Source organism: Macrosteles quadrilineatus, unplaced genomic scaffold (genome assembly GCF_028750875.1).
Source record: "Macrosteles quadrilineatus isolate MER2022 unplaced genomic scaffold, UCM_ALF_1.0 Scaffold_4__1_contigs__length_99947679, whole genome shotgun sequence".
Taxonomy (NCBI): Eukaryota; Metazoa; Arthropoda; class Insecta; order Hemiptera; family Cicadellidae; genus Macrosteles; species Macrosteles quadrilineatus.
In genome coordinates this window covers 22,926,082-22,940,894 of record NW_026542597.1, presented here as the reverse complement: position 1 = coordinate 22,940,894, position 14,813 = coordinate 22,926,082, and the positions used below count along the sequence as shown (strand labels likewise).

The 14,813-nt window shown below is 35.5% G+C and overlaps 1 protein-coding gene across 1 annotated transcript; it reads left to right on the top strand.

Moving 5' to 3' along the window:
* The first annotated feature begins 4,794 nt into the window (after positions 1-4,794).
* Positions 4,795-11,171, top strand: LOC128992050 (succinate dehydrogenase assembly factor 2, mitochondrial-like). The gene is made up of 3 exons (XM_054415428.1): positions 4,795-5,017; positions 8,673-8,812; positions 10,683-11,171. The coding sequence occupies exons 1-3, from the start codon at positions 4,937-4,939 to the stop codon at positions 10,966-10,968; spliced, it is 507 nt and encodes a 168-aa protein (XP_054271403.1). The 5' UTR covers positions 4,795-4,936; the 3' UTR covers positions 10,969-11,171.
* Positions 11,172-14,813: the final 3,642 nt, after the last annotated feature.

Genomic DNA, 14,813 nt, shown 5'->3' with positions numbered 1-14,813 from the left:
GTAGCCCCAGGAATATGATGCAGAATTATCAAGACGCTATGGCATTAGTCAGGAAGTTTGGGAAACCTGACCTATTCATAACATTTACCTGCAATCCGGCATGGCCTGAAATAACAGGGAGTATTCATACTTGGGAGACGCCAAATAACAGACCAGACATTGTTGTAAGGGTATTTCATACTAAGGTTCAGGAACTAATACGTCTACTGTGTACAGTTGGGATATTTGGAGCAATAAAAGCATTTTTGTATACAGTGGAGTTCCAAAAGCGTGGATTGCCCCATGTTCATTTGCTTCTAACGTTAGATGATGATTGTAAGTTTAGGGGTCCAGAGGACATTGACAAAGTTGTTTCGGCCGAAATTCCCGATCCCATAAACCAAGATTTGTATGACTTAGTTAGTAAGCACATGGTGCATGGGCCGTGTGGTATATTAAATCCTTCCTGTGTATGTATGAAGGATGGAAAATGCAAAAAAGATTTCCCTAAATCCTTTATTGAGGAAACGCAAGATAATGTTAATGGCTATCCGATTTACAAGCGTAGAAATAATGGGAGAACCATAACTAAACGTGCAACTGGAGACGATGTAAATGTTACAAATCAGTTCATTGTACCATACAATCCATTTCTTCTTCTATATTTCCGTGCACATATTAATGTAGAGATCTGCTCCAGTGTACGATCTATAAAGTACATCCATAAGTATGTATATAAAGGTCACGATTGTTGCAATATAGAGGTAGCAAGGGAAAACGATGTACTTGATCACAATGAAATTAATTTATTCCTGAATGCTCGATATGTTGGACCAAGTGAAGCTGCTTGGAGAATGTTTGCATATTGCATGCACGATCAATCTCACACTGTGGTTAGATTGCCAGTCCATTTACCTGATTCTCACAATGTTTACTTCAGAAACGATGCCCCGGAGGAAGGTTTAATCCAAGCACAGTTAAAAACTACCCAATTAGTAGCATGGTTCAAGTTGAACAGCAATCCTTCAAGTAGAAGTCCTTATGTATATCCCGAAACACCAGTTCACTATGTATGAAAGAAAAATGAATGGCATAAACGTAAACACTATTCTAGAACGATTGGCCGAATGTATAATGTTTCACCTGCGGATTCCGAGCGATATCATTTACGTATATTATTACTACATGTAATTGGTGCTACCAGTTTTGAAGATTTGAAAACGTATGAAAATTTCACACATCCTACATTTAAGGCAGCAGCAACAGCACGAGGATTAATATTGGATGATATGGAATGGCAGCGAGCCTTACAAGAGGCCTCTTCTTTTCAAATGCCATACCAGCTTCGACAGTTGTTTGCCTACATCTGTATATTTCAGTGTCCATCAAATGTTCTGAATTTGTGGAATCTCTTTAAGGACTCAATGTCTGAAGATTTCCTTAGATCATACCCGACCGAAGTAGCTTACCAATTAGCTCTGAAAGATATTTCAGAAACGTTAAAATTACATGGTTTCTCTCTGAAGTCATTTGATTTACCATCTATTGATGAATTGCCTCAAAATACATGTATAGAGGAAACTATAGATGGAATCCAACATGATGAACTAGCGAAAATGATCGCTTCATCAAATGAAGAACAACGTGTTGTGATAGATGAAATTCTAAACTTGCTTCTAAACAATGATGAGTCTGCAAGTATTAAGGCATACTTCATAGATGGACCTGGTGGCACCGGAAAAACATTTGTATATAAATACTTAATCCAGAGCTGCATTAATATTGGAATGCCAATCATATCCGTTGCATGGACTGGGATTGTTGCTATGTTACTTCCCTTTGGCCGCACAGTTCATAGCCGATTTAAATTACCACTGAATTTGAATGAACATTCTGTCTCCGGCTTAAAAGTCAACAGTAAAGAGGCTTCTATCATTCGTTCTGCAAAATTAATAATTTGGGATGAAGCACCTATGGCCAACAAATATGCTCTAATGTGTGTCAACCGGCTACTGAAAGATATAATGGATAACGATGTGCCATTTGGTGGGAAAATCATTATCTTAGGTGGAGATTTCCGGCAAGTGTTGCCGGTTGTGCCTCATTCATCTAGAGCCTCTACTGTTCAGAATTCAATTAAGTTTTCATACCTATGGCCACTATTCAAAATTTTTAAATTAACAAAAAATATGAGGGCTAAAACTAATGAGTTAGATTTTGCTAACTTTTTGCTCGAAATTGGCAATGGGGAATACCCAACAATTGATGACAAATCTGTGGACTTACCCCCACCACTTATCTCTGATTCAGACATAGTTTTAGAAATTTATGGAAAAAACCTACAAACGCCTATGGACTCATCGTACTTATCAAAATGTGCCATTTTAGCACCAAAGAATGAGCATTGTGAGGAAATCAATAAAAGAGTTTTAGACCTCATCCAAGGCTCAAGCAAAACATATATAAGTGTGAATAAACTAATTACAGATGATGACAGTGAACTATTGCAATTCCCTATTGAATTCCTCAACAGCCTTGAGATGACTGGTTTGCTTTCTCACAAATTAGTCTTAAAGGAAGGTGCCATTGTGATGTTATTAAGAAATTTAAACTACACAGCAGGTCTTCTAAACGGAACAAGACTTATTGTCAAGAAAATGTATGAAAACAGTTTAGACTTAGAAATCATAACTGGCACAAATATTGGACAACGTGCACTATTACCCCGCATTGATCTCTCTCCATCAGATTCTACAGTACCATTTTCTTTCAAACGAAGACAATTCCCCATAAAGGTTGCGTTCTGCATGACCATCAACAAGGCGCAGGGCCAAACGATTGATCGAGTTGGTGTGTACTTGCCTGAACCAGTATTTAGTCACGGTCAGTTGTACGTCGCCTTATCGAGAGGGAAATCTTTCGATAATGTAAAAGTAGAAACTAAATCAAAAGGTGGACGAACAGCAAACATTGTTTGGAAGGAAGTATTATAAAAGTCGTAATATTAATAAAGATTACCAGATGGAGGGAACTACTCCTGAGAATATGCGTACATGCAATTCTACCGACAGAGATGTCTATTTTACAAGAAATATTGTTGTTAATAAAACATTCTTAATAAAGCCTCATTCACGCTGTGTTACATATGAGTTAACAAATGTACGTGCTTTCTCTGTAGGTGCTTTTAGGAAGTGTGTGGATATTGTTCTGGATTAATTGATTTTCAAAACGGAAAAAAATACATCGGGACGATTTTCTCTGTGTTATATGGAATGTGTTATACTTTATTTTGGTCATAAGGCGAAATTAATCCAGCAGCCCTATAAGAGTTTAATTAAAGTTGTACCGCCCTTATTAAGTTTAGTATTTTATTTTTTTTATTATTAATTTCAATGCTGCGGAGCAGCACGGGTCATCTAGTTAAGTCTTATTATTTTAAGTATCATTGACCATTGTGTCTTTTTAATTATTCGATACCAGCTACTTACTTACTATTTTTACAAGTTCTGGCCAGTTTACATTCAGTATGTAGTTTATTTTCATTGTGGTAATTATTTACCGTACTTACACTGGGATATGACATGGTGGAATCCACCATGGGGATATGATGTAATTTTGATATGTCTACTTACAGTATTTTTAACGCCGAATCCAAAAATGCAATCAGTTTTGATCAAATTTGGGAAATGCATTCATTTCATATTAAACTATTAACATAAAAAAAACACCTTTTTACCCTCCCTGTTGCAGCAAACCTAAGTACTCGTTAAACTAATGTTATTTAAATAGGGAATTAAGGAGACGCGGAGGTATGTTTTATCTATGCTTCAGCTGTTCCAATAGGATCGGAAATCTACTAAGGGAGTATGTTTTAAGTGAAAGTGGTTTTATGGCTTTATCCATGCTTAAACGGAATTGTCCTAATCATACACCGTGTCCCCAAAAAAACTGGACAATTTTATTTACTTATAAAAAGTTTATTAACAATCACACGATAAACTAATTACATTTTAACTGACACACAAATATTCCTAAGTTTTGTTTGATATCATATGTGTTAATGATTTTCAAAAAGGTTGCCATTGTTGGCAAAAAGATAGTCAATACGGCTGTCTAATTCAGTCCACATTCTATGGCGCATTTCGTCAGTAATGTTAGTAAAGGCTGCATTTATTCTTTGCCTCAATTTTCGGACATCGGAAACTTCTGTCTTATAAACTTATAATTTTGACAAATTTAACTCACATGCTGCACAGCAAACGGACTTTCGAGGGTCGTGAAGAAATAATTGTTGCACGTTTTCAATCAATTCATTTTGGATTTTCGGCCTACCTTTACCTTTTAAATGTTGTAAATGCTGTTCCGTGATGGAGGACGTCGACCATAGCGTCTTCTAAATGTTCTTTGCACTGCAATATCTGACTTACTTTGAATGTACCACTCAACGCATTGCGCTTTCATGCGCTCTCGTGCGTTCATGATGCCTGCTTAATGACAGGGCAATGTTTTTAAATTTCAAGTTTCAAGCGACAACAATGAATCAGCTGATAGTTACAATTGATATTGAACAAAACTTCATGAGCTCAGTTATCACATGATCACCTTCAAAGTAGACTAATATGCCTGTACGTATTATATAACAATTTAAAATTGTTCAGTTTTTTTTTGGGACACGGTGTATATTAATTAAATGTTACTATAGGAAGTCACAGACAAGGGAATAAGAAGTACTCTTATTAGTCTGTGCTAGAGTCGCAGTCGACTGCACTGCATACTGCAGACGACAAAATAGTCAATGTCAAATGTCAATCGTTCCGTTCGTTGTTTCGTTCTAATGGTTCTACCTACGCATCCAGGTTAGGCTATCATAACTTGCTTGATCCTATACTATTATAGATTTCCTCAAATTGATTGATTGAAGAATCTTAATATAATATAATTTTACTGGTAAAGCAGCATGTCACCAGCAGGTAAAGCAGTCATGTGTTCCAGGATGTTTCTTCGGTCTACCATGGCTTGGTATATGCCAAATACATTAGTAAGTATCCATTTGTTTACTTACAAGTCATGTTACATAACACTCCTACTAGTTATACAACATTCTGCATTTTGATTACGTTTTAGGCATAGACGTAGTAAATACTGGGGCAGCACATCCCTATATATCAAGAAAACTAAGACACTTGTGTGCAGGCAGATTTAGGCAGCTAAAATTAACCCTTAAGCATTAAGTCTGTGAAGGCATCCTTAATAATGTTCCTCTCCTTTTAAAAAGACGAATCCATCTAACTTTGGGAATGTTTAATTTTCCATTTAAACTTTCGATGAAACTTAAACTTTCGATGATATTTAACTCCAACGTATTATTGAACATAATAATATATCCCAACAAACTTACAGACCTAACTTATTCGATCGATAACAAAACTTTGCCTAACCGATAACCAAACTTCTTTATCAATTCTATCTTACATTGTCTATTGTCTACTTTCAATCAATAAGTAAGTTATGATGGAGTCGGATATCAAAGTTTTGCCAAACTTTAGCTTCCTTGATCTCAATAAGTTAACTTATTATCTTCTTACTTTCTGATGTGGCTTGGCTATTCATAACCAGTGGCAGCGATAAGAGCCCGCGGGCCCCCCCCGCAAGTTTGTTTGTCGGGCCCACCTCTACCAATAATTTTAAAAACATTATCATATGTATTACCGCCTAAACTTGCAAATCAACAGTTTCCAAAGCAAACCGATTTGAACTGATCCGATTGGGCTCGAGGCCTATAGGTAAGTAACACTTTTTACCTGACTCGAAGTAAACAAATCTAAAGTGCGAAGTAAACAAATCTAAAGTGCAGCCTCCTAATAGTAAGAAATTAAATTAAAATCCTCCTTTAGCGTCAATGAAAGAATGGAATGATTTATTAGCCCTAGCCACCTAGGTTAATTCGCCGATTTGGCCGTAAAAAAATTGTTATGTTCATTCAGTTGAATCAGCATAGAGGGCTCTGGTGTGACCTGCCGGGGCCTAGGAGGATCTCCTAGGCCGGGGGCCACATTGGTTCTAAATACGGCCCTATTATAGCGCCTTCACACAGTTGATGCAACCTGCATGACTGATGACAATTGTTTTACTTAAGTTGGTAGAGAATTTATATCAATTGGTCTAGTAATAGTGTCAATCTAGCTTTTGTAAACTACTTGTCCTAGTGCTCTTACTGGGTTTAACAAATTTTTGTCATAAAAAAGTATGGTAATTCTCATATAAATACTTTTACGATAGGGGGCCCGTGTGGCTGAGCCTGTCGCACAATCGCAGGCCCGTGTCACGGTAAAATTTCACGAAAAATCCCGGTCAAGGCTTACAGGCCCCCCTAGCTCGCGGGCCCCCCCGCACCTATAATTTTTTTACTACGGTGTTGAATAAAATCTAAATGAAAAACACAAAGAATGACCTTCAAAAAACTATACAGCATACATATATATCTATATAACATGCTCAACTTTTTTAGTTAAAAACCATGATGTAACTGTGAAAAACATGAAAATTGTGGTAAGAAAATGTTGTTAAGGAAGAGTAGGGTTTGGACCGGATGGGCACATGGGAGGGACTATGGCTAAAAGGTTTGGTGACGTCATATCTCTAGTGGCTAATGTCTTCTCTTGAGGCAACACGATCTACCGTAACGAGACAATGTGTTTCCAGCGGCATTCGTGGCATAGTTGATAGCATATCGGCCTGGTGTTCTTGAGGTCTCCGGTTCGAAACCAGCCAGGGACATTAACTTTTTGTCAAAGATTTTGCTTATAATGCGAATACTTCTTAACTGTACATCTTTTGTTAGAATTTGATGCATTTATAATTTTATTTATGAACAGCATTTTTTTTAAACAGTAAATCTTTATTCGATTTTATCTTTTTATATTATCAGCAAGTTTGATTGGTTAGGTTAGGTTATGACAGTTCAATTTTACAATACTAAATTTTAAAATTTATCTTATGATTAAAAAGTTAATTTTATAACTAAAAATAAAAAAAAAATTAATTTAAAATGTTTTCAACTTAGCGGTTCTAGTGGCGAACGCTGACACTACAAGACATGTTAGCCATAGTCCCTTCCGTGTGCCCCACCGGGTTTAAACTAGGCCTATTGCTTAAAAATCTTAAAAAATTCCAAATACCTGAACACAGTAGAACCTGTGTACCTCACCAAATCTGATACCGGTATCAATGTTTAAAATCACTGCATTGAAAATCAATAGTTAGGCATATACATGACATATCTTGCAACTTAAACATAAACACAGTCATTATGTAATATTTTGCTTATCAAGAGCAAGAAAAATGATTATTTACATTTAGTTACGACCCATATCTATATCTATAATGAAATCATTATAATTTATTAATATAACTTAATAAATAAATTTATTAAGTTATAGTTAAAGCTCTAAGTTAAAGTTAATATTTATAACGTAATAGCCCCAGTCAAAATCAAAACCAATGTTTTTTGTCAGGTCAATTTCCAGATAAACTTAAACTTTTAGAAGTAAAACCAATTTTTAAGAAAGGAAAAAGAATAGATACAGTATTAATAATTACAGACCACTGATTTTTGTCAAACTTTACACCAAATTTTTGCAAAAATCTTTGAAAAAGCAATTAATTTCCGCTTGACAAATTACTTAGAACAGAACAATCTATATTCACAATCACAATTTGGATTCAGGAAAAATAAATCAACCACAAAGGCAATGAATGAACAAATTTGACTAAATTTGTCAACATGGTCTCTGAGGCGCTGGATGAGGGGCAGAGAACTACAGGCCTACTGCTGGGGTGTTCTGTGACTTATCCAGGGCATTCGACTGTGTTGACCACAAACTAATTATTTGCAAACTGAAGAAAGTAGTGATTGTTGGTCAGGTACCTACTGCAACTTCTCTCAAACTACCTATCAAATAGAAAGCAACGCACAGTAGTTTATAAAGATGGCCACAAGTTCTTGTCCGGATGGAATAATATCAAGTACGGTGTTCCTCAAGGTTCCCTCCTGGGGCCAACACTATTCTTAATATTTATAAATTCTTCTTGTATGCAGATGACACAAATGTTATATTAAGAGCCCCAAAAATACATCAATTGGAAATCATTGTTCAGAAATCAATAAAAGAACTAGAGGAATGGTTCTCTCAAAATGGACTACTGTTAAATAAATCAAAAACAAAAAAATATGCAATTTAAAGTGGAAAACTCTTCAAATTCATTAAATAGCAGCCTATTAATCCCCACAGATTCATACAAAGTATTAATCTACCAAAAAGAATCACCAACAATCCAAAAAACATACTCCTAGAAAAATTAAACGAGTTATCAATTGAAAAGGCATATTATAAAATAGAAGATTTCTATTCTGATGTTTTCTAAAGGGACAAGAATTAATTTAATTTTGTAAACTAAATTCACGTTGAATACATACCTGATGGCTTTCATTAATTTTAACAGGATTTTATCTTATTTGTTGTTTTTTGTAATGGTAACTTTTACTTGATGTCAGTAGTAATAATTTTGAGTTGTGTGAATTTATTAGTTATAGTATTTTTTTACATTTCATTATGACGACACCCCTATCCTTGTACGTTGTACTTTGTAAGATGTTATGAGTGAATAAAGAATTTGAATTTGAATTATTTCAGAAAATGCCAGGTTTGCAAGCTTACCTGAGCACAACTAAACGTGTTTGCAACTCAGAAATGGTCGATCCACCAAGCAGTGAGCCTCCGATACCAGCCTACCAGGAGAAGTACGACGAGCCTCTCAAACTCAAAAGAGCAAGGTAATCCTTACCTTAAAGGTAAGCTTACCTTTGTTACTGACTAAATAGGCCTACAGCTGTTTCTTAAGGTGAGTCTGCACATGCGGAATTCTCTGAGCGCCGAATATTTGATAGTAGCGAGCCATAGTAGATAGGGTTCCCAGGGACCCTCCATCAAAAAAGAGGACAAAATTACTCACCAAGGGTGGTCCTAGACATATATTTAAGGGGGGGGGTCACCGGGGGTCTGGGGGGTATGGAATACCCCCCAGCAAAGAAGGGGGGTCCGGGGGAAAATTTGGAAATAACGTGCTAAAATTAGTACTTTTTAAGCTATTTTGAGGACCTAGTTTAATGTGTTCAAGCTTCCCAGTTTATTTTTTAAAGGTCAAGAAATGTTAAAAAATAAACTTGTACTCGTATAATGTCATGTTTTTTTTTTGTTTTTTTTAGAGACTTGTGATTTTAATATCAAAGGAATACCGCAACATTACAACACATTCAAGCATGTTTGATTTACAAAAACACCCTGGTGCCAATGTGCATGCTAAACAGAAATTGTCCAAAATCAGACCATGATTTTGAACCAGAGAACTTATTTTATCTAAGAAGTGTTTAAGAACTAGCACCCAACACGACTGCATTATACCTGCCCAGCAAGCAACAGTTCATGTCGACCACGCTTAAAACAAGTAAACTTTTCTTTCAACTTTTCTGAAAATACACATTTTCTTTTCGGCATTAGGGTAGGCCCTAGGGACAATCAACACGGACAAATTAAAAAGTAAGATAATTATTTTTTAAGTAGGCATGTAACATGTAACGTAAAGTAAGCAAGTAAGCAGACGAAGAGCTAGTCACTGGTCGACGGCCGACGGTCGCTAGTATGCTACTGGCCTGGCAAACTGGCTACTAGTGAGCAGAGTTATTCAGTTTTGCCTTCCGTTCTGTTTTGTTCTACAGTATTTCCAATGGATTCTAGCGTACGTTATACACAAAATTTGACCTAAAGAAAGAGGAAATGACACTTTTATACGTAAGATATTATTAAAGTGTAGTATTTTAACTTAGTTTAATGTTATGATCACGATTAATTATAAAAGCTGATTGCTAATATTAATACTTGCAGAAATATTTTTTTATTTTCTCACAAAGTCAAAATCCCGGACATTTGAAAGTATTGCCAAAAATCCGCCCGGACGTTTTCTTTGTACCCAAAAAGAGGACGTGTCCGGGAAAAAGAGGACGTCTGGGATCCCTAATAGTAGACTCCTGATTATCCTGAAGTGGGTTAACGAATGCAAAAAAATCTAAATGGACTAACGAAAAACACGAAAGAATCAAAACAAAAAAAACGGCCAAGATGACTAGGAGGCCCATTCATAATCTTGCAGGCAAATTAAGGGTTGTTGTTTACTTAACCGGCCTCCAATGAGTCACCGATTAAAACCGATGAGTTTATAAGTTAAAATTTGTGTTTTAACTAGGCCTATAGGTTCTAAATTGTTAATACATTTGACTCTTTCCAAGCGTTCTGTTCATTGCCGGAATTGTGAATATTCTTCAAAATGAAGAGGGAAATAACGAGCAATGCCGTTCGTCGAATGATGAGTAGACAAACATCCATTCACACTATCCATAATTGTTTAGCTTTTTGATACTCACTGACTACATTTGCGTTTTGTCTATCATATTCATGATTTTGCTAAAATATCAATAATTTAAATTATTTTTGTGACTACAAACAGTTACATCAAATAATTGAAAAATAGCTTATGTAACCTACTTACAGAAACCTCTTTTTATTTTTGAAATAAACTCACAAGCAAACTTAAACTGAATTGAAGTACTTCCACTGTATAAACATTCACATCTTATTGTTTATTTACAGACTCTTGTACCAATCAAGGAAGAGGGGGATGCTAGAGAACGGCTTGGTTTTGAGTACATTTGCAGCAAAACATCTAGACTCTATGGAAGGTGAACTTATCGATCAGTACGACAGACTTATTAACTTGCCTACCAATGATTGGGACATCTACTACTGGGCTACAGGCGTCAAACCAACACCTCTAGAGTTCAACAACAAAGTTATGGATCTGCTTAAGGACCATGTCAAGAACAAAAACAAGGAAAATCGAATCAGGCAACCAGATTTAACCTTTAACCTGTCTTAAACAAAGATGATTTTTGAAAACTGATCTGTTCATAGTATTATTGTAAATAAAATATTAATTTAGTATAGGTACTGTTCCAATTTTTCACAATTTTAACAAATGATAATGGTGTATGCCTCCTTTGTTGCATGCTGCTGCCTTGCAAGTTGTAGCTGTTATCTATGTTTAAAATGTGTACCTAATAAAAAGTTCATTAAAAATAATTAGTTCTTTCCTATTTTACAAAAGCAAAACTCTAATCTTCCTTATCCGTTGGGACTACACTGCATCTAGAAGATCAATCTTGAATTTTTCGAGAAAAAGTATGGAAGACTAGGTAGATGGCCGTCAATCAACAGGACTTTTAAATAGACTTGCTGTATGATTGAGACAATTGGCTAGGCCTACATGTAAAATATCTACTGTATTACAATTTAACAAACTGAAAAAAACCCCTTGAACAATTTATTTAGTACAATAATTTATAATACATAAAGGGTGGCTGAAAAGTCCCTTTACACTTAAGGTAAATTCAATTGGTGTTGATTAAAACCATAAAAATCTATTTTAATCAGAAATTTTTTGTAGACTGCACCAAGTGAACATAATTTTTAGTCCAAAACATCCGCATGCATACCTCCGTTGTCTCGGCAAAGCTTGACTAAACGCCAAGTTCGTTGGCTCATTCGTTTCAACATTTCTGGGGTGACTCGTGCAAACGCCGCCCTTACTCTCTACTGGGTGTCTCCGCGTCGTGGGGCTATGGCGGTGGTTGGGAAGGGAGAGTGAGGCTTCGTTCTCTCCCCCCCTTTTGTTTGTGAGTCGGTGGCTCAATCGGTAGCGTCGCCGATTTCGGGCCCAAGGCAGCGATGTCGTGGGTTCGGATCCTAGTTGCTGCCACTAAAATTTATCAGTACAGTTCACCTTTGTACTGTACCCGCTCACTCCTTGCTTTGCTGTGAAGGATCCAGGCACGGGCACTTAGTCTATGTATTAATATTATACATATGTATTAATATGTCTATATATTAATATTTGCTGATCAGTCTTGTTTATAATAACCGTGTAATACATACTGCAATATTGTGTAAAGAGACTTTTCGGCCACCCTGTAGTTTACAAAAGTGCATATACCATATATACCATTATTTTTGTCTGCACTCAAAATATTGTTACTTATATTATACAGTTGTAATAATTAATTGTAGTCAGTAGCATGCAGTTTTATGAGTCTTTCACTGTCCATCAAACAATTTAAAGCACCTTGCTCATGCAGATGCTAAATTTTCCTCAGACAAGTCGCATAGCCCCATGCTTTCAACTATAACTTATAATGGATTTACACAATGACTGGTAAACCACCAATAGAACACGCCAGAACACTTTTAAATAAAAAACTAAGTAACCTGTTGCTCAAAATCAAACAATATTTTATAGGCACTTTTAAATTATAAAATCTAGTTTAATGATATCATAAAACGTGACAACATAAAACGTGTGTTAAACCGTGACAGGGTTTTTTCACGATTATGAATAAACCACTTGACGGATTTTTGTGTTCAAAGAAAGATAATTTGGAGAACTAGGGAATGTTAAAGCATAGATAAAACATACTCCCTTAGTAGATTTCTCATCCTAATGGAACAGCTGAAGACAATTTTATTGTTAGTTCTGTACAGTTTATGTTAGAGGTCGTGTTTTGTTTACAATTTGTTTCCCGTTAATACAGTAATTTAAAACCTCGTTTAACCAAATAATACGATCTAATCATAAACAATAAATTCTCCCCTAGTTATTTAACCAAACAGTAAAGCACAAATCAAGAAATTAACCCTAAAATAATATAAACAAAATTTCGTCGACACTAGCGCCCAGTGTGGCGTACATGAACTAGACACGAAAAACGAGCTTCAAAATTTACAATGGGATGAGAAGTCTACTTGTGTTGGTTAGTCTATGGTTAAAGCCATCATTTTAGTTTAGGGTTCCAGTTGTATAGAAATTAAGTTTTAAAATTTAAAAAGTCTAGCAGCCGACGCTAACTTTCTGAGCTAGCTAGTAGCTTTTGGTATAACAAAATTTACTTAACATAACAGCTGTAAACATACATCATTTTTGACAAAAATTCAGCATTTGGATAAAGATGAAAAGACATAATATGCAGGGTTAAATTATTTATACTATGTGTAATGCTATAATCATTCATATGTTCAATTCTTTGGTAAGAGCAGGATGTCAGGTAATTTGCATATTAAAATATAAATAGTCAAATACTAGATGTTCAAATTATTTTTTAAAGCAATCTTTATTTTAACATTAACAGGTTTTATAACTAACAGCTGGTTAAATATAAAAATATTCTTTACAACTGTGAAGTTAATTTTTTACTCTATGATTTTGTCATTGATTATAGGAAATATATATGTATGCTAAGAGTATAGTCAATGCGAAAAAAACTCATCCACTGATACTGTTTTAGACCTTGTGGGGACACACAATGTAAATTTTGTAAATAAATATTTATAAAATGAGAGTTTCTGAAGGTCTAAGTCCCGGAAGGTCTAAGATTCGAGTCCCGGAAGGTCTAAGATGCAGGCGGGCATTGCGTTGCCAGAGATGAAGGCTATACACTATACAGACAGGCAATAACGCAACAACTTTTAGAGTTGTAATATTCTTTTCTTAGTGAACTATGGGAAACCCGTCGAAATCGACGGTTACTTTCATTAATACCTCTTGTTAATTCATCTAACTGCGATGAATTGGGTGAAATATACATATTTTGAGCATTTAACATTGTTCAAAGAGTAATAAGTGTAAAAATAACAATATTGCGTTAGTTGCCAAATTTGGTGGTTCATTCAATGATTAAAATATTTCCTATCCTGTACGTCATCGGAGTTATTATTAGTGTGTTATATGGTATCTCTTCCTTTGGTAGAACCTTTAAATAGTATTTAAATCGTATTGGTGGATCTTGTAGTTAAACACTTCCGCGACTTCAAACTTCTCGTTTGAGAAAAAATATATGTTTGTTGAGAAGACACGTTCTAACTTCAAAGGGAGGTATATCCGTTACAGTGTAAGTTTGATTTTCCTTCGTCACGTCGCGTCAGTTCATATCGTACTTCTGTGCCAATGAATGAACCCTCTAGCATAGTTTTGAGAAATTGACTATGGGGTTACTGATAAAGCTGGAATTCCTTGACATGGGGGATGTCAGTTAGTTGTCTCGGCCTTATCAATAACATAAAGTTGTCAATATAATCTCTCTACGGAATGTTAGGTGTAGTGGAATACATGAAGTAAAGTTGGCTTTAATTCTTGAACTGTTAGGGGCCTCCTAGTTCATATGATCTTGGCGGCTTCATTGGCAATAAATAATGCAAATGACATAGCAATGAAACATTTCCAAAAAGCAAAAAACTGTAAAATGGCTGTTACGTAGATATTGACGTTTACATATTGTTAATCAACGTATAGAATAAATACTTCAATCCTTTAATACGTTTTTTTTATGGCGACCATTCATAGTAGGTAAGCCAAGTATGAATGGAGATGAGTGTAGGATGAGTGGCACGATCTTGAAGTCTTGTTAGTGAATAAGGCCGACATTCCTTAGATACAGCTGTTAATTAATAGCCCATACAGCGAATGGCAACCAAGGGACCAACAGTTTATAGTTGAATTGGAACCAAATTTTTTTTGCATTGGTATTTATGAATTGGTATAATTATCAGGATAGCACTGCGGGTAGTCGTAGTACTCACTCGTGCGGACGTTAATCCACACCAGGGAGTATCGCATCCACAGTGCATTCCTATAAATATCCACAATTCGTCAACTCCTAGTAGCTGGATTACAGG